This window comes from Phlebotomus argentipes, unplaced genomic scaffold, assembly GCF_947086385.1.
Source record: "Phlebotomus argentipes unplaced genomic scaffold, Phlebotomus argentipes genome assembly contig_5, whole genome shotgun sequence".
NCBI classification, from domain to species: Eukaryota; Metazoa; Arthropoda; class Insecta; order Diptera; family Psychodidae; genus Phlebotomus; species Phlebotomus argentipes.
The window spans coordinates 10,025,905-10,043,688 of NW_026776165.1; the positions used below are offsets into that span (position 1 = coordinate 10,025,905).

Sequence of the window (17,784 nt, forward strand, 5' to 3'; positions counted from 1 at the left end):
TCTTGCATTGGCAGCAGAAAAACACATCAGAGGTGCTCTGACTGGATCAATATAGGGAGAAAGATTCACTCATTATTATGAAATACTCACATAACTTGTGTATTTCACATAGCTTTGCATTTGTGTGCAAGCTTTTTGATGTTTATATGCTCACACCGCCAGAAAAATCGTCAGTCTTGTCGCTACTGCCGATGCGTGGGACACCGTCGAGTTAATTTGCTTCGCGATTATCAAAAAAATTGTTACAATGTTGGTGGAATTTTTACTTCTCATCGCGGCAGCGCTTTTCGCCAAGTTCATCATCGACAAGGGATACAAGAATGAAAACTACTTCAAGGAAAGAGGAGTGAAATACTTGCAACCGAATTTCCTGGTTGGAAATTCGGGAAATCTCTTTACACGCAAAAGATCCATACTGAAATGGACGTTAGATTTGTATTCAGCATTTCCACAAGATAAGTAATGTCTCACATACAACGTAATTTATTCAGCGTATTAGTGAACTTGATTTGTTCACAGAATCAGCGGAATCTTCGACTTCAGATCACCTGTGCTGCTTGTCAAAGATCCTGAGCTTATCAAGCATCTTGCGATTAAGGAGTTCGATCACTTCGTGAATCGCCGAAATATCTTTGCTGATGAAAGTGATCCGGCCATTTATAAATCCCTTTTCTTACTGAAAGAAGACGATTGGCGTGACATGAGAGCCACTCTGAGTCCAGCGTTCACTGGAAGCAAGATGCGATTGATGTTCGAACTCATTTCTGAGTGTTCGAATCAAATGGTTGCGTTTGTCAACAAGGAGACGAAGGGAAAGGGAATTCAGACGTACGAAATGAAGGACTTTTGCTCTCGCATGTCAAATGACATTATTGCAACGTGTGCTTTTGGCATTCAAGTCAATTCGCTGAAAGAGCAGAAGAACGAATTCTACTTGAACGGGAAAGATTTAACGAATCTTGCTAAAATGTCTCGTTTAGTGAAACTCCTCGTAATGTTAATATTTCCAGTAATATGCAAAGCCTTGAAGGTAAAGTTATTTTCACGACAACTAATTTCGTTCTTTAGAAGAGCGATTCTGGATGCAATGCAATATCGTGAGAAGAACAACATAATTCGTCCTGACATGATTCATTTGCTGATGGAAGCCAAGAAAGGAAGATTAACGCATCAGACTTCGGATAAAGAAATTGATTCTGCCGGATTCGCAACTGTTGAAGAGTCTCAAATCGGAAAGCAAGAAGGAAAGAAAGATCTTTCAGATGATGATATTTTGGCGCAATGTTTAATATTCTTCATTGGCGGTTTTGACACAGTTTCGACGTCTTTATCATTTCTGTGTTACGAAATGGCTTCAAATCCAGACGTTCAAGAGAGACTTTATGAAGAGATTCTGAACACGAACAAACAGTTCGATGGAAAAGTTATAAATTATGATACTCTGCAGAAGATGAAGTATCTTGACATGGTGGTTTCGGAAAACCTTCGCAAATGGACTCCAATTCCTTTCTTCGACAGAGTTTGTACGAAAGAATACGTTCTGGATTGCGGAGATGGCTTAAAATATTCATTCAAAAAAGGAGACATTTTCATTGTGTTCACCGGAGCTTTGCATTATGATCCTCAATACTTTCCGAATCCTGAGAAATTCGATCCCGAACGATTCAGCGACGAAAACAAGGATCAAATCGTTCCAGGAACTTACTTGCCATTCGGATTAGGGCCCAGAAATTGCATTGGTTAGTTGATGAATTTTCAGTCAAAGTTCTTTGTTTTGAGATTTCCTTTTTCCTTTCAGGAGTGAGATTCGCTTTGATGGAAGTCAAATCTCTTCTATACTATTTAATCCTGAACTTCAAGATTGAGCCCAACGAGAAGACGCAAATTCCGCTGAAACTGTCCAAAAACTCTGCAATGGTATCTGAAAAGGGAATCTGGGTCCAACTTACGCCGAGATGCAAAGAATAATTCGTGATATTTAATCATTGTATTCATTAGAGAATTTTGTACGTTAAATTGACATACAAATGCAACTGGAAAGAATAAAGTAACATTCATTCATTAATGAAATATTCACACATGGCCTTTATTTCACTACACTGAAGCATGACATAAGATTGTGTTTGTATGTTTACTTATGATTTTTATAGCTCACACCAGCAGGACGACCGCCGTGTTCTCAGTAGTGCCGGCACGTTCGATAAGGTCGTATCTCTTTTGCGATATAAACCAAATCGATATCAAGATCCGGGAGTTATTTTAGTACCTTTGGCTTCATCGTGACGTTCCGAGACGTATAAAAGAGATGCCTCGAATTGCAATCTTCGAGTAATTCTGGAACACCTTTGCTGAGAAGAATAGTGTCGACAAGAGTTATTTGGAATTGCGTCGCAAAAGTAGACTTGTGTGTGTGTGTTGAGATATTATAGAAATAGACGCACAAAATGTTGGTGGAATTGTTGCTTCTCGTCGCGGCGGCGCTTTTCACCAAGTTCATCATCGACAAGGGATATAAGAATGAAAACTACTTCAAGGAAAGAGGAGTGAAATACTCGGAACCGTATTACTTTGTTGGAAATTCGGGAAATATTTTTACACGCCAAAAATCCATACTCAAATGGTTATGTGACGCATATTCTTCATTTCCAAATGAGAGGTAAAACTGTTATCACAATTTGTGGTATTTTGTACTTAACAATCTTGTGATTTTTTACAGAGTCTGTGGAACGTTTGAGTTCAGATCGCCATTGTTAGTGATAAGAGACCCGGAACTTATAAAGTGTCTTATGATCAAGGAGTTCGATCACTTCGTGAACCGCCGTAACATTTTTGTCGACGAAAATGATCCTGCAATTTGCAAATCATTATTTCTACTCAGAGGAAATGATTGGCGTGACATGAGAGCCACTCTGAGTCCAGCATTCACTGGAAGCAAGATGCGATTGATGTTCGAACTCATTTCTGAGTGTTCGAATCAAATGGTTGCGTTTGTCAACAAGGAGACGAAGGAAAAGGGAATTCAGACGTACGAAATGAAGGACTTTTGCTCTCGAATGTCAAACGACATTATTGCAACGTGTGCTTTTGGCATTCAAGTCAATTCGCTGAAAGAGCAGAAGAACGAATTCTACTTGAACGGGAAGAATTTGACGAATCTTGCTCAACTATCTCGTATAGCAAAACTTGTCTTTATGATGTCTTTCCCTAAAATATGCAACGCCTTGAAGGTGAGAGCATTTCCACAGCGTCTAATATCGTACTTCAGAAGTGCAATTTTGGATGCAATGCAATATCGTGAGAAGAACAACGTAATTCGTCCTGACATGATTCATTTGCTGATGGAAGCCAAGAAAGGAAGATTAACGCATCAGACTTCGGATAAAGAAATTGATTCTGCCGGATTCGCAACTGTCGAAGAGTCTCAAATAGGAAAGCAAGAAGGAAAGAAAGATCTTTCAGATGATGATATTTTGGCGCAATGTTTAATATTTTTCTTTGCTGGATTCGAAACAGTTTCAACTGCGCTTTCGTTTCTGTGCTATGAAATGGCTGTAAATCCGGAAATCCAAGAGAGACTCTTTGACGAAGTTTTAGAGACAAATGAACTCCTTGGCCAGAAAGCTATAAATTATGATACTCTGCAGAAGATGAAGTATCTTGACATGGTGGTTTCTGAGAGTTTGCGAAAATGGACTCCGCTTCCCTTCCTTGATAGAGTTTGCACGAAAGAATACGTTCTGGATTGCGGAGAAGGCTTGAAATATTCATTTAAAAAAGGAGACGTTTTCGTTATATTTACCGGAGCTTTGCATTATGATCCTCAATATTTTCCAGATCCAGAAAAATTCGATCCCGAACGTTTTAGCGATGAGAACAAGGATAAAATTATTCCGGGAACTTACTTACCATTCGGAATTGGACCCAGAAATTGCGTTGGTAAGTTGAAGAACAGATAAAATGTTAGATAATACATAATTTTAGATAGAGTGTCTGATTATGTTTTGCTTTTTCAGGATCTCGCTTCGCTTTGATGGAAGTCAAAGCATTTCTTTTCTACTTAATCCTGAACTTCAAGATTGAGCCCAACGAGAAGACGCAAATTCCGCTGAAACTCACCACAAACTCTGCGATGGCATCTGAAAAGGGAATCTGGGTCCAACTTACGCCGAGATCCAAAGAATAATTCGTTATATTTATCAATGATAATTAAAACTAAAGCTTTTCTCCAAATATATTGCCATGAATGCCAATACAGTATAACAATTCTTCGTTTTACACCACAGAAGAGATTTCTTATATGTGTGATTTTACATAACACTGGATTGATATTTGTTTTGTCACTACAAGCAAGACTACCAAGTAAATATATACAATATATTTGCAAGTTTTCACGCCTCAGTCGTATTGAGAATCTTTTGCTTCGTCAGTATTGTCGGTGCATTTGATAAGACTTCTTCCCTCTCGAAAGTGAAGAAATCGATATCGAGTTCCGGGTTTGAAGTACAGCTTGGCTAATGTGATAAAGTCGCTTATAAAAGATATCTTGAACCTCAGTCTTCAATCACTTGTGAAACAATCTTCCAACTGGGAAGAAATTTCAGTGATTTTACGTGACAAACTCTATTGCGCAAAATGTTTCAAATGTTGTTGCTTTTACTTGTATTAGTGCTTCTGGTGAAGCTTATCATTGACAAGGGGTATGAAAATGAGAATTTCTTCAAAGAGAGAGGCATCAAGTTTGCACAACCTTACTTCATGTTTGGAAATTCTGGAAATCTTGTTACACGCAGGAGAACAGTAATAGAATTCCTCGTGGATATGCACAAATCTTTTCCGACTGAGAAGTAATGTTGAATAGATATAAGTATTGTGTATTGTGTGCTTATATTATTGAAATTTACTAGGATCTTCGGTTTATTTGAATTCCGTCGACCAATTGTCGTGTTGAAGGATCCAAATCTTGTTAAGCAACTGACTGTGAAGGAATTCAATCACTTCGTCAATCGCCGCAATTTCCTTGACGATGATGTTGAGCCTGTCTTTTCAAAGTCTCTCCTTTTACTCAGAGGAAATGATTGGCGAGACATGAGAGCCACTCTGAGTCCAGCATTCACTGGAAGCAAGATGCGATTGATGTTCGAACTCATTTCTGAGTGTTCGAATCAAATGGTTGAATTTATCAACAAGGAAACGAAGGAAAAGGGAATTCAGACGTACGAAATGAAGGACTTTTGCTCTCGAATGTCAAACGACATTATTGCAACGTGTGCTTTTGGCATTCAAGTCAATTCGCTGGAAAATGATAAGAACGAATTCTTTATAAATTCAAAAGACTTGGTGAACTTTTTCAAGTTCCCCAGATTTTTGAAATTTCTATTTTTAATGGTATTTCCAACATTGGGCAGTGCAATGAAGCTGAAGATATTTTCACAAAATGCCATTTCATACTTTAGAAGAGCCATTTACGACGCGATGCAATATCGTGAGAAGAACAACATAATTCGTCCTGACATGATTCATTTGCTGATGGAAGCCAAGAAAGGAAGATTAACGCATCAGACTTCGGATAAAGAAATTGATTCTGCCGGATTTGCAACTGTTGAAGAGTCTCAAATCGGAAAGCAAGAAGGAAAGAATGATCTTTCCGATCACGATATTTTGGCACAATGTTTCATATTTTTCTTTGCCGGATTTGACACTGTTTCAACGGCGCTTTCGTTTCTGTGCTATGAAATGGCTGCAAATCCGGAAATCCAAGAGAGAGTCTTTAAAGAGATTCAAGAAATAGCGGAAGAATTGGGATCTAAACCTCTCAATTACGATTCTATCCAGAAGATGAAGTATTTGGACATGGTTGTCTCTGAGAGTTTACGAAAATGGCCTCCAGTTCCTGCTGTGGACAGGAAATGTACTAAAGAATTTACTTTGAAGGATGATACAGGACTAAATTACACGTTTGCAGAGGATGATATATTCATGGTGCTAATTGCAGCTTTTCATTACGATCCACAATACTTTCCGGATCCAGAGAAATTCGATCCCGAACGATTTAGCGACGAGAACAAGGACAAAATCGTTCCAGGAACTTACTTGCCATTCGGAATCGGGCCAAGGAACTGCATTGGTGAGTTTCTGATTTATGGTTAATCAACATTAAATTGATTTGGTTTTTTTTCAGGATCTCGCTTCGCTCTGATGGATGTTAAAGCCATTTTCTACCATTTGCTGCTCAACTTTAAAATTGAAGCCAATGAAAGGACACAGATTCCTCTGAAGCTCGCAAGGAATTCTGTTATGCTAGGCGAGAAAGGCATTTGGGTTCAATTAACTCCAAGATCTAAAGATTAATTGATATAAAGTGTACCTTGATAAATGTTATCAACCAAAACTAAGAATTTGGTGTATGTTAAAATATTTTGATAATGTTTGTTCTGTATTCATATATTGCGCTAAATTGCTTTTAATTGTCAATTAATTAATAACAAAATTTGAAACCATGAAAAGTGTAGAATTCACACTATATTTCTCAGTTATCTCTTAATTCTATCGTGGGCTTCTTGTTGTGTATAATAAGACTGATAGTATTCGTGTGTTCACGCACACATATTGGATTCCCAACTTCAATCAAATACGCAACACACAACTTGGTATTCATCGTATTCGTGAGTTTCTTTAGTACAAATTGTGCGTTTGATATAGACGCATCTCATCATTCTCATATTTCAATCAATAATTTCGCACATATTGAATAATATTTTGTGCATTTATGGAATCGAAGAAAACAATCAAGTTTCACGTGAACTGAAAGCTTCTGTGAGTCCAAAGACATTTCGGAATTTGTGATTTTACGTCTCAATTCATAAGTGTTTCCAGTCTGTCTATAAAAATAGCCGCGAATTGGATTCGGCGCACCAAAATGTATCAGCTGTTGCTCTTCATTGTGGTGGTGCTGCTCACCAAGCTTGTGTTGGACAAGGGATATCATAATCAGAACTACTTCAAAGACCGAGGCGTTAAATTCCTTGCGCCAACATTTATGGTCGGCTGTTCAGGAAATTTATTCACACGAAAACTCACATTGCTGGAGTTGTTAAAAGAAGTGTACTCAGCTTTTCCCCAAGAGAAGTAAGCCACTGCTTTATCAGTTATCAAAAGTGTCTGATAAAAGATTTTCTTGCAGATTCTTTGGCTCATTTGAGTTCAGAACTCCTGTTGTTGTGCTGAGAGATCCGGAGCTGATAAAGTATCTCGCTGTTAAGGAGTTTGACAACTTCAGCGATCGTCGCGATGTTTTCACCGCTGACACTAACTCGATATTGAGCAAAACACTGTTTTTGCTCAAAGGGAATTACTGGAGAGCCATGAGAGCCACTCTGAGTCCAGCGTTCACTGGAAGCAAGATGCGATTGATGTTCGAACTCATTTCTGAGTGTTCGAATCAAATGGTTGCGTTTGTCAACAAGGAGACGAAGGAAAAGGGAATTCAGACGTACGAAATGAAGGACTTTTGCTCTCGCATGTCAAACGACATTATTGCAACGTGTGCTTTTGGCATTCAAGTCAATTCGCTGGAACATCGCAAGAACAAATTTTTTGAGTACGGCAGTAGTATAACAAACATGCAGAATCCTCTTCGTATGATAAGGATGATTATATGCATGTTTTTCCCGAAATTAGCAAATCTACTGAGATTGGAAATATTTCCAGATGGTTTGATAAGATATTTCAAGACAACTATAATTGGTGCTATGGATTATCGTGAGAAGAACAACATAATTCGTCCTGACATGATTCATTTGCTGATGGAAGCCAAGAAAGGAAGATTAACGCATCAGACTTCGGATAAAGAAATTGATTCTGCCGGATTCGCAACTGTCGAAGAGTCCCAGATCGGAAAGCAAGAAGGAAAGAAAGATCTTTCAGATGATGATATTTTGGCGCAGTGTTTCTTATTCTTTATTGCTGGATTTGAACCAGTTTCAACGGCGCTTTCGTTTTTGAGCTACGAAATGGCTGTAAATCCGGAAATTCAGGAAAAACTCTATAAAGAAATTCGGGAAACTGATGAAGAATTGAGATTCAAATCGCTGAATTACGATGTAATCCAGAAGATGAAGTATCTGGACATGGTTGTCTCTGAACACCTGAGAATGTGGCCGCCCGTGCTCTTTTTGGAAAGAATTTGCACTAAAGCTTTCACTCTCGATGATGGAAATGGATTAAACTACAAATTCTCTGTCGACGATAAATTCGTCATTCCAACGCATGCAATTCAACATGATGCGAAATACTTTCCAGATCCAGAGAAATTCGACCCTGAAAGATTCAGCGACGAGAACAAGGGCAAAATCATTCCAGGGACTTATTTACCATTCGGAATTGGGCCAAGGAACTGCATTGGTGAGTTTAAGACGATCAGATTATGAGCACAATCTAAGGATTTTGTTTTCCATTTCAGGCTCTCGCTTTGGTCTGATGGAAGTTAAAGCTATTTTGTACTACTTAATTCTCAATTTCAAGATAGAACCCACCGAAAAGACGCAGATTCCTTTGAAAATCTCCAAAAATATCACTTTCTCATCTGAGAAGGGTATTCGTGTTCAATTAACCCCTAGATTAGCACCATAAAAGTTAAAATGACAGTACAAATAAAGTGTGTGCAATCGACGTGAAAGAATTCAAGATCTATAAATAAAGCTTATAAGTCCGTATTGTCTCTGCAAATTGCTTTCTCAATACACAATCGCTCTCGAAGCAAAAATCAAGTGCGGCTGAGGGAAAAATTCTATATTCCAGAATTATGATTTGTTTGCCGATGCGAGAAGCGAGAAGGAAAGCTCCAGTGAGCTCATTGACCCAATTTACTCTGGCAGATTTGTTTATACAGCCTCATGTGGTTTTTTTTTTATTTACTCCAAGAGAATTTCACTCTCCCCTCGTGACCAACATGACTGAGGAGAAACAAACATTTAAATAATAATAAGATTATACGTAAATATCCCAGAGGGATGACATTTAAATTCTGCCATCGAGTGAAAATATTGTCGCTTTCACTTTGATTTTTCAAGCTCAATGTCGTGCAAAATGTCGAGAGCAAGGTCGAGAGATTCTTTTGATCTCTGCTAAAGCCACTGTTTCTGGAGTCAATTTTGTTCTGTTTGCTATCTAAATTCTCAGCCTGAAGGATTTTCCATTTTACACATTTGTGGCAAGAATGTAAACATGTTATTTGCGAAATGTTGCAGAAGAAAACTTGCAGAGCACGATGAAAATTGTGATATTTAAATGCTGTTGTGACACTGAAAGCGAGAAAATTATGTCTCTTGAGGGCACGAAGAGCGTCCATTCGCAATGTCAACTCAACGTGTCCTTTGTGCACTTATTGATTTACGGGTTTTCCTGATTTTCACAAACGATATTCTACTAAACTTACACTATTCTGTTATATTCTTGGGCTTTTCGGGTGGCAAAAAGCACTTGTTAAAATATGTCGACAAAAGTTGATTATGTTCAAAGTGTTCTATGATAAATATATAATTTATGTTTATAGCAAATTTAAGGGCGAAAAGTGCTCGTGAAGAGCATGCAAAGTCGCTGTTTTTCACAGAAATTGTAGAACGTTTCTGAATATACTTTTCTGGGCATTTAATGCCTGAATTCGTCTGAAATATCATATCTTGTTTATTTAATCATTGTGGGACTTTTCAATGGTCCCTCAAGTACAGGGATTTTAGCAGAATGCCGTTGCAGAGATCACACGACATTATAATAGAATTTAAGCGTCCGAGGTTTCCATATATAATGCCTCTTGACGAGGGAAAGTCCTCGACATATTCTCCGTACGGTAATCAATAAATATGTTTTGTTCAGTGAGAAAATAGACACGTCTGCTTCTCATCGATATGCGCTCATCTTGGTGGATAATCACGCAAAATTACCTCCCTTTTCCTCCACTTGTCCAAGGATTAGGGAAAACAATGAAACCGCACCTTGAATTTTTTGCCATTTCCCTGTAAAAAGTGTGGTGGTGATTTCTTTCTGCAGATTCCGCACATAAATGGCGTAATTTATTTAATTTCCCTGGAAACGAGTTAAATAAGATTACCATAAAAGTGTCTACGGTTCTATACTTCTTTTCCCCGTCGTGATTCCATGATATGCCTTTAGGATGCTTAACACTGTCGTGGGAATTCAGCGTACAACAATATTATCCCATTTCGCAGGGAAAATTGAGTTCTTCGTCGTGGTGTAATAGAAAAGACGCGACGAGTGGTTGGGGTGTGTCTATATAGGGGATGATGAGGATGGTTGTAAAATTGTAAACAGAGTTTACAGTGATGCGCAATGTGAAGCAAATATACTCATAATTTCAAGTATATTTTCTTCAAGAGTCATGAATTAAATTCTATATATTCTCTGATATTTCGTGTCTGCGGGCAATCTATCATAAAATCTGCGTGTGCAACATTCCACATCGCGATGCTCGGAGAATTTTTCTCTGTATGTTTTCGCGCATTCTGCCTTTGCAAGGAATTTCTCCTCCAGCAAAATGGCATGCGAAACAGTCAAAGGGACGGAAAAAAATATTGAGATTTGCCTACACGAGTGATTGAACTTTTCCTCTCTGACAACGCTAAAAGGAAACACAGAGAGATGTAGTAAAAAGAATCGCAGGCTATAAAACTTTTCTCTTTTTCCCTTTGGTTGCTCTTTTCACTGCTCAAGAGTGGAGAAAAGTGAGCAGAAAAAGGGTTTGAATTGAGTTTAAATAAGTCTTTTTTATTTCCATCACTTTGTGAGCATTTCTTTCTGCCGTGAGGCAAATTTTGAAGATTGAAGGAAAAGAACTTCGTCAAATATGCATTGGTGGAATGCTTCTCACACTCTAAGTTGCCCTCTTAAGTGATCATCAAATGGAAATGTTTAATTTCCCGGCAATTTCCACTGAGCATGATTCACCCAAAAGAGCCCAAATCTCCGAGCATGGAAATGATTAATTTCCCCGTGGTAATTGTTTCACTCCCAGCTCCAATTTCTTGCCATTCCAAGCAACTTTTCCAGCACGTTGACCACTGAGCCCTTGAGAGCGTGCTTAAGCTTTTACAAGTTCCCGCTAATCTCTGAGGAGTTGTGAAAGTTCCTCGCATAGATTGAGGCTTTCTTCCATGAGCATCTCTCTTGCTCTCGAATTACTGAGACACAAATACTTTATGCCTTGCGCCGAGGAGGAGAACATTAAAGAGCATGATGATGACTAAATTAGGGAATTGCGTAATTTTGAGGTAATAAAATGCAGCTTTTTGCTCAAATCCAACGCACGAAGATAACATATTTATGAGCCCAAAATCTTGGAAGTTTCCAGGAATTTATTTCACTGTATACAGAAGAAAACCTTCTGTCGCCGCTGCCAAACATCTGTGCTGACGCTTTACGAGCAGATATCCTTTCAATGCGTGGCGAGGAATTCCAATTATTGCCATTAACACATTCCAACAGTTGAACTTGGACTGTCAACGGATTCTCATTATCCACCAATATATCCTTTATTTCATTCTTTAAACCTGTTGCTCCACTTCGGCTCTTCTTCCAGCCTTTTTTTCACATCAAATGTCGAGAGTTGACTCTCTTTTCGTTTACACTAAACATCCTATGTTCTATTATACGTCAATAATTGATCAAATGATTAGCCTTTGGCAATATCTCTAATCTGTGCTCCTTCTCCAATGGACTTCCAGTGCACGACAGCAAAGTGTAATCTTTTGTGGGGATGAAGAAAGGGTGATGCGAGATGAGAGCAAGGACGTAGGCAGTCGATTATTCCGTGCACAAGGAGGATTTATAAGCGAATGAGGCTTAAAATCTTGAATGAGCAATAACATTGCATTCAAGGGAACTTTGCGGAGTTTCCTTTTTAGTTAAGAATTCTTTATAACTGAAGATATTTTTTCCACATGGGAATTCATCATCGGTAAATGGTTATTAAGAATCTATTTTCCAGTGGCACGGATATTAAAGGATTCTAAGATATATGCAATAAAAATACCCGGATAAGTGGAAATTACTTTCCAATTTCACAAGCTAGTAAAAGTGCTAAATTTGCGCCTCTTGTTCGCTTTCTGGCTACGCCCTTGGAGGAGAGATTGGTGGCTTTATGGGTTGTGTTGTGATTTTTACTCAGGGCGGTTATTCGGCGGCATAAACTGTCCAGATCCTGGAGGAAATAACCCAAACCCGTGAGCGTGCGGGGCGGTGGTAATCCGCTGAGGCATGACGGAAGAGTGCGTGGGACTCACAACGACGGAGGTTTGGAGAGAAAGCTCGTGATTTGTTGACTCCTCTTGGTGTGGGAGAGGTGAAATGGGGCGAATGTTGTGTCCTTAAATCTTCTCGTCGTACGGCGTCTTTACGAAGTACGTGGTGAGAGTGCCTTTGCCCTTGACGTACGTTGGTCCACGGCAGTCGCACGCATAACCCGCCGTCATGAGGACTTTGGCTGTGTGCTCTGTCGTCTGATGGTCAATAAAATACCCCATCGTTATGCCGCACGAGCAGGGAAAATGGCCCTTCTTTGTGTCTCATCCACTCACCTGAAGGCGTCCCATAATGCCGCACGAGTCCATCCTCGAGGCCACGTTCACTGTGTTGCTCCAGATGTCGTATTGCGGCTTCTGGGCGCCAATCACACCCGCAATCACAGGCCCGTGGTTGAGACCGATTCGCAGGCGAAAGCGCTGGAAGGACTCGCGGTTGATCTGGTCCAGAGCCGACATGAGCGATATGGCAAAATCCACCAGAGTCACCACATTGTGTTCCTCCGTTCGCTTCTCGTCCTAGACAAGAGTCAAATCAATTAATCAGAGCTCATCTTTAAGCAGATCAAGACACAGTTAATCACACTTAATACTCGCAAGACATCGAGCATGTCACACTCAATTGATACCTTACCAAGATGCTGGGATTCTGTGTTATTTGGACAGATGATTGAGGGTGTTTTATTGTCATGGAGGAAAGCATGCGTGAATTTGAGGCAACATTAGAATATATCGTGGATTTCACATTAACTTATATACTGCATCATTTTGATTAGTATTTATACTAATTGGTCAGTAAAAATTAACTGACTGAATGAAAATATTGTGCAAAATGTCATTTTCCACATGTTATAGTGCATTTTTATCTTTTTTAAACACCAAACTTACCGTTGCTCCTTCTTCCTTGCCCGGTCGCAATCCTGATGCAATCATATACGTGCTGCCAATTGTCTTTATCTTCTCGATGCCGCTGTACTTGGGCTTGAGCAGGAGCTTGTCGAAGTCACAGATGATCTCATTGAGAAGCCTGAGGCACTCGAGACCTTGCTTGTTCACGTCAGACTCATCGTAGAACTCCTTGTAGTTGGGAATGGAGGCAAACATCACGGCCACGCAGGAGTAGCTCTCATGATAGAGATCGTCTGAGCGATCCTTGCGCAGGAAGTGCGACGCCACGTGAGCTGGAAGGATATTTTCCAGCAGAATCTTGTTGATGCCTCTCATTGTCTCCACCTCCTCTTGCTCAATCTTTAGCTTCGCCTTCCAGAGGAAATCCGTGCGCGACACAAATTCACCCTGGCGATCGAGCGTGTGCAGCACAGAGGCGATCAGGAGGAGGAACAGAACGCCCTGCAGGACCAGAGGCCAGGATTGCAGAGTGTAGCTGTCGTAGCGCTGAATGAGATCACTGAAGTGCAACGAAATGCCTTGGAGGCCAATTGCCAGGATCATGGAGGCGAACTTCAGAACAAATCCAGCCCGCAAGAAGGCTGAGATTGCCGACAAGCTGAGAGCGCAGCAGAAGATGTACGTTGGCGCGGCTTCAAGAGCGCGTGGCTCCATCGGTGGGAACTCAGTCATATTCATCGCCGTGCCCAGAGAATATTCATCATCGAAATTGATCTAGTCGAGTGAATATAGGTAACTAAAACGATAAAGAAAGTGGGAGGAAGAGAAAAGTGTTGCACTTACCACACTGAAAACAGCAAAAGCGGCTATTAAAGCGATGGTTATGAAGAATATGGCCATCCTCAGAGGACGACTGTTTGCTATCACTTGGCCAGGGCCGTGAGATCCTGGCGCTGAGCTCTCGCCCAATTGCGAGTGGCTCAGATACAAGAAAATGCCCAGGGAAATTGCGCAAGCACCCATTGATCCTAAAAGCGCTACATTACTGAAAGACAAAGCCATTATCAGTTGATTTCCGCCCACTTCTCGCCCCCAATTTGCTCACCTTCTAACAATTATAAGCTGGATAACGGCAATTGAGAGGAACATAATAAATGCACATATCAAGTCATATCGGAAATGTGGGTCAGGCAGCATGCGATACATTTCCTCGCGCGGCCCGTTTCTGTACCACATTGTGATGGGCTTCAACTCCTTCGGTGGCCCGAAGCATCCACAGTCGCTGCACGCGTTTTCCGGTGGGAGTAAATTCGATTCGATCATAGCGATGCTCTGCAAGGAATCGGAATCAATTGAGTGATTTATGATTCGGCGCTATATACACGTACTGCTAGGCCGATGTTTTTCGCCATTGTCGAGTCAGTGATGTTGGCGAAGGGCTTGTCTGCGCCCCAGCACTCGACATACTTGGTCATCTTGGACGACGGCCGGGTTCGCAACGGCGGTCCGCCTGGTGTAGCTGTGAAGGACACACGATAAGAGTTTGACTTTGCAGTGGAGACTGCACTTTGAGACAGAATTAATGGAGAGAAAGCGTGAAACTGATTAAGGAGTCGAGGTTTTCTGCAAAGGGGAGATAATATGGCTGAAATCTGTACACTGAATATACAGGTTTCCAGAAGAAGTTGAAAATTTCTCATAATTTTTATACACTTTTCCTACTATTTCTGCTGTTCACCACAATATCTCCCCCTTGAATTTTCTCATGATCTGGAAGTTGAAGCTCATAAAGCAGCCAGAACGAGGAAGGGAAGAAAGACACTCACAATAACAGAGGAGAAACAAAAGCCATGATCTAACCATCGGCTAAGAAAGGCGTTGTTAGCGGGTATGATACAAGTTTCTCACCAAATCCATCACCATTTGATATGGACATTTTGCGTGTGAGATCTGTGAGAAAAGCTCCGGAGGATCGTCTTCTCTCCCCAAAGCCCATTAAGCCCTGAACGGAAAGTTTCCGGCGATCGTGAACCGCCGGTGGGGTTATACCGTTCATTGGCTCCACTGGCAACGACAAGCACGACTTCTTATTCATGTCCTTGTCGTCCGCCACGCTGTCGTCCTCCTCTGTGATCGTCGGCGTTATCTGCAGCGTCACTGGTGCAATCTTGAGCTCATCGCGCGAGTCACAGTCAGTGGTCGAGGGCGTCTTAGTGTCAGACGACTCCTCCTCGGGCTCCATAATTGACACCTTGCTTATTGGCAAGGAGTCCGGTGGCTTCGGAGAGCTGTTCGGCGTCATCTTTGACAAATCCGTCGTTGACTTCTGCAACGAGGAAGCAGACAATTGTGCCGCTATCACAAGGAAATATCGCTTGCGATTCTCATGTCGCATTGAAATGCGTCAAGAGCATTTGTATCATTATTCCCGTGCACAGAAAAGGTATTCTAAATGCGCATTCGATTGGAAAATGTTTATTGACAAAGTGTTGAAAGATTTCAAATGATTTTGTGAAAATCTGTGTTTAATGTACAGGCTACAAAAGCCTTTTTTCCCGGAAATTGCATTGCAATAATCTCTCACCTTTGGCGGGACAATGAGATAAGTCTCCACTTTGTGATCAGCCAAGTAAGCCTCGCGCGAAGCTCCATTGCCAGGCTCAACCTCAAACTTATCGTCCAGATGGTCGAGTGTCGCCTTTGTGATGTGCACACGCCTGAAAGAAACCATGAGTCAGCTCGGCAGGTGCAAATTGGTGCAAATGCTTGTCAACAGCACGACAAAAAGGACTTGCAAATATTTACCCGGCCACTCCACCGCTCTCCATGTGATTCGCCAGCGTCACATCGTCGCTCCACACGTCGAATTGCCACTTACGCAGACCCAGGACACCGCACAGGACATTGCCAGTGTGAACTCCTATTCTCATATCCACATTGAAGCCGGTGGCCTCCCGCACGAATCTGCATAATTGCAGTTTATACCATTATAATTCACTCTCATTGTATGCACAGCTACGACCGACAGCAGAGCTTTCGCTCCCCTTTTCAATCACACATTATCGAGTGTATATAGTGACGCTTTCAGCACTCATGGATTCTAATATATTACAAATAGGAATTTCAAATTACTCTCTTAATGAGATAAATAATTTTCCATTGATTCATCTAATATTGTTGCTGTTGATTTTAGTTTGAACAGAAATATTGTGCTGTTCTAAATGTTACTGATTATTCGACCAATTTATAGATTAAGCATAGGTTTGAGCAATGAATTTAACGTTTGTGCTTGACGCCTTCATAATATATGTGTTAATAAAGTAATTTATTTTGCTCTTTTGTAACTAAGTAATGGAAAATTAGAAGATTAGATTGGAAGAGCACAACCTCTATTCAACTAAATTGAATATTCAGAAAGTGCATTTTCCTTTTCATCTTCACTCTTAGACTTTGCAGAATATTATTATATATTAATGCTATGGTTGCGCTATTTGAAAGCAATAATTTCAAAGAGTCATTTTGCAGCTTACGTTTCTGCTTTCACAGAAACTTTCAGTATAATCCGATTGATGCGAATGAAATGCAATTTGTGTAATGGAGTGGATTTTCGTGTAATTCTAAATCATAATTGAAGTTTTGACTCTTCTCACCTGATAGCATCAATCATGGCCAGTCCCATGTTCACACAATTGGCCGCGTGTTGTGGACGTGACACGGGCAATCCGGAGACGCAGTAGTAGCAATCGCCCAGGATCTTGATTCTCAAGCACTGATTTTCCTGGGCGATCTGGTCAAAGCGACCGAAGAGCTCGTTGAGTGTCTTCACGAGGTCGCTGGCCGTGAGTTGCTCGCTGAGCGGCGTGAAGTTCACGATGTCCGCATAGAGGATGGACACGTTGTTGTGTCGCTGCACGTACAGCTCGTGAAAGCGCGTGGTTTGTCCGCCACCCGCTTGATGATTACAAGCATCGGCCATCTTCAGCATTATGCTGCGCTTCACCTGCATCGAAGACGGCAACGTGAGGAACAGTGAATGCAGGATGTGTGATTTGGTATTTGAATGAGGAAGTGGGTCTGATGAGGAAATAGCATTGTTGCTGTGTAAAGGCAGCCAAGCACTCAATATGCTAAGAGCTCATGCGTCCGTAATATTCTCCATCTAACCTTCTCCAAATTGGCATTTTAGTGCTCCCGCCTTGAGGGCGTGCGAGGGTGGAGAATATTTGCTGGAAAATCCTCAGGAGACAATATTAAGGACGAACACAGCGAATATGCATTAAGGGTGTGTTCAGCTTTGCTTGCAAGAACACAGATTTTGCAGAGCAATTGCGGAATATTGGAAAACACCCCTTAAATCTCCAAGTTTTAACAGGTGGCAGATTCAATTCACATCTTCATTACCAAACCCGATCCACTGCCAAGCACTGTGACGTGCTGAGACACTATCTGTGGGGATAATGCGGAAAATTGCCTATATTGCCAGCGGGAAATGCCGAAGGGCGAAACATACGTAGTAAATGTTGTATTAATTAACATTGTATGATGAAACTCACGGCATATCCTGCAACAGTGCGGACGAGCACGCAGGGGAAGCTTGTCGCAGTTTTTTTCGGACTGAAAAGTT

The 17,784-nt window shown here is 40.9% G+C and overlaps 5 protein-coding genes across 5 annotated transcripts in view; 4 read left to right on the forward strand and 1 right to left on the reverse strand.

The window, feature by feature from the left end:
• Positions 1-202: 202 nt before the first annotated feature.
• Positions 203-2,062, forward strand: LOC132255979 (probable cytochrome P450 9f2). Its single transcript, XM_059752155.1, has 3 exons — positions 203-459; positions 508-1,739; positions 1,799-2,062. Exons 1-3 carry the CDS (start codon positions 248-250, stop codon positions 1,966-1,968), a joined length of 1,614 nt encoding a protein of 537 aa, XP_059608138.1. The 5' UTR covers positions 203-247; the 3' UTR covers positions 1,969-2,062.
• A 14-nt stretch (positions 2,063-2,076) lies between these two features.
• Positions 2,077-4,263, forward strand: LOC132255589 (probable cytochrome P450 9f2). Its single transcript, XM_059751686.1, has 3 exons — positions 2,077-2,656; positions 2,717-3,936; positions 4,014-4,263. Exons 1-3 carry the CDS (start codon positions 2,445-2,447, stop codon positions 4,181-4,183), a joined length of 1,602 nt encoding a protein of 533 aa, XP_059607669.1. The 5' UTR covers positions 2,077-2,444; the 3' UTR covers positions 4,184-4,263.
• Positions 4,264-4,444: 181 nt separating this feature from the next.
• On the forward strand, positions 4,445-6,362 carry LOC132255436 (probable cytochrome P450 9f2). The gene is made up of 3 exons (XM_059751460.1): positions 4,445-4,844; positions 4,905-6,124; positions 6,179-6,362. The coding sequence occupies exons 1-3, from the start codon at positions 4,633-4,635 to the stop codon at positions 6,346-6,348; spliced, it is 1,602 nt and encodes a 533-aa protein (XP_059607443.1). The 5' UTR covers positions 4,445-4,632; the 3' UTR covers positions 6,349-6,362.
• A 527-nt stretch (positions 6,363-6,889) lies between these two features.
• LOC132255437 (probable cytochrome P450 9f2) lies at positions 6,890-8,724 on the forward strand. Its single transcript, XM_059751461.1, has 3 exons — positions 6,890-7,125; positions 7,181-8,400; positions 8,459-8,724. The coding sequence occupies exons 1-3, from the start codon at positions 6,917-6,919 to the stop codon at positions 8,626-8,628; spliced, it is 1,599 nt and encodes a 532-aa protein (XP_059607444.1). The 5' UTR covers positions 6,890-6,916; the 3' UTR covers positions 8,629-8,724.
• A 2,808-nt stretch (positions 8,725-11,532) lies between these two features.
• Positions 11,533-17,784, reverse strand: part of LOC132255533 (adenylate cyclase type 2) — a 30,909-nt gene continuing 24,657 nt past the window's right edge. Inside the window, exons 7-17 of the mRNA XM_059751611.1 lie at positions 16,811-17,160; positions 15,966-16,124; positions 15,745-15,877; positions 15,069-15,486; positions 14,549-14,679; positions 14,266-14,492; positions 14,004-14,205; positions 13,200-13,934; positions 12,946-12,960; positions 12,588-12,830; positions 11,533-12,509 (exon numbers count right to left, since the gene is read on the reverse strand). Of these exons, the coding sequence (XP_059607594.1) occupies positions 12,378-12,509; positions 12,588-12,830; positions 12,946-12,960; positions 13,200-13,934; positions 14,004-14,205; positions 14,266-14,492; positions 14,549-14,679; positions 15,069-15,486; positions 15,745-15,877; positions 15,966-16,124; positions 16,811-17,160 (2,745 nt within the window). The 3' untranslated portion in view covers positions 11,533-12,377. The remainder of the gene's footprint in view (positions 12,510-12,587; positions 12,831-12,945; positions 12,961-13,199; positions 13,935-14,003; positions 14,206-14,265; positions 14,493-14,548; positions 14,680-15,068; positions 15,487-15,744; positions 15,878-15,965; positions 16,125-16,810; positions 17,161-17,784) is intronic.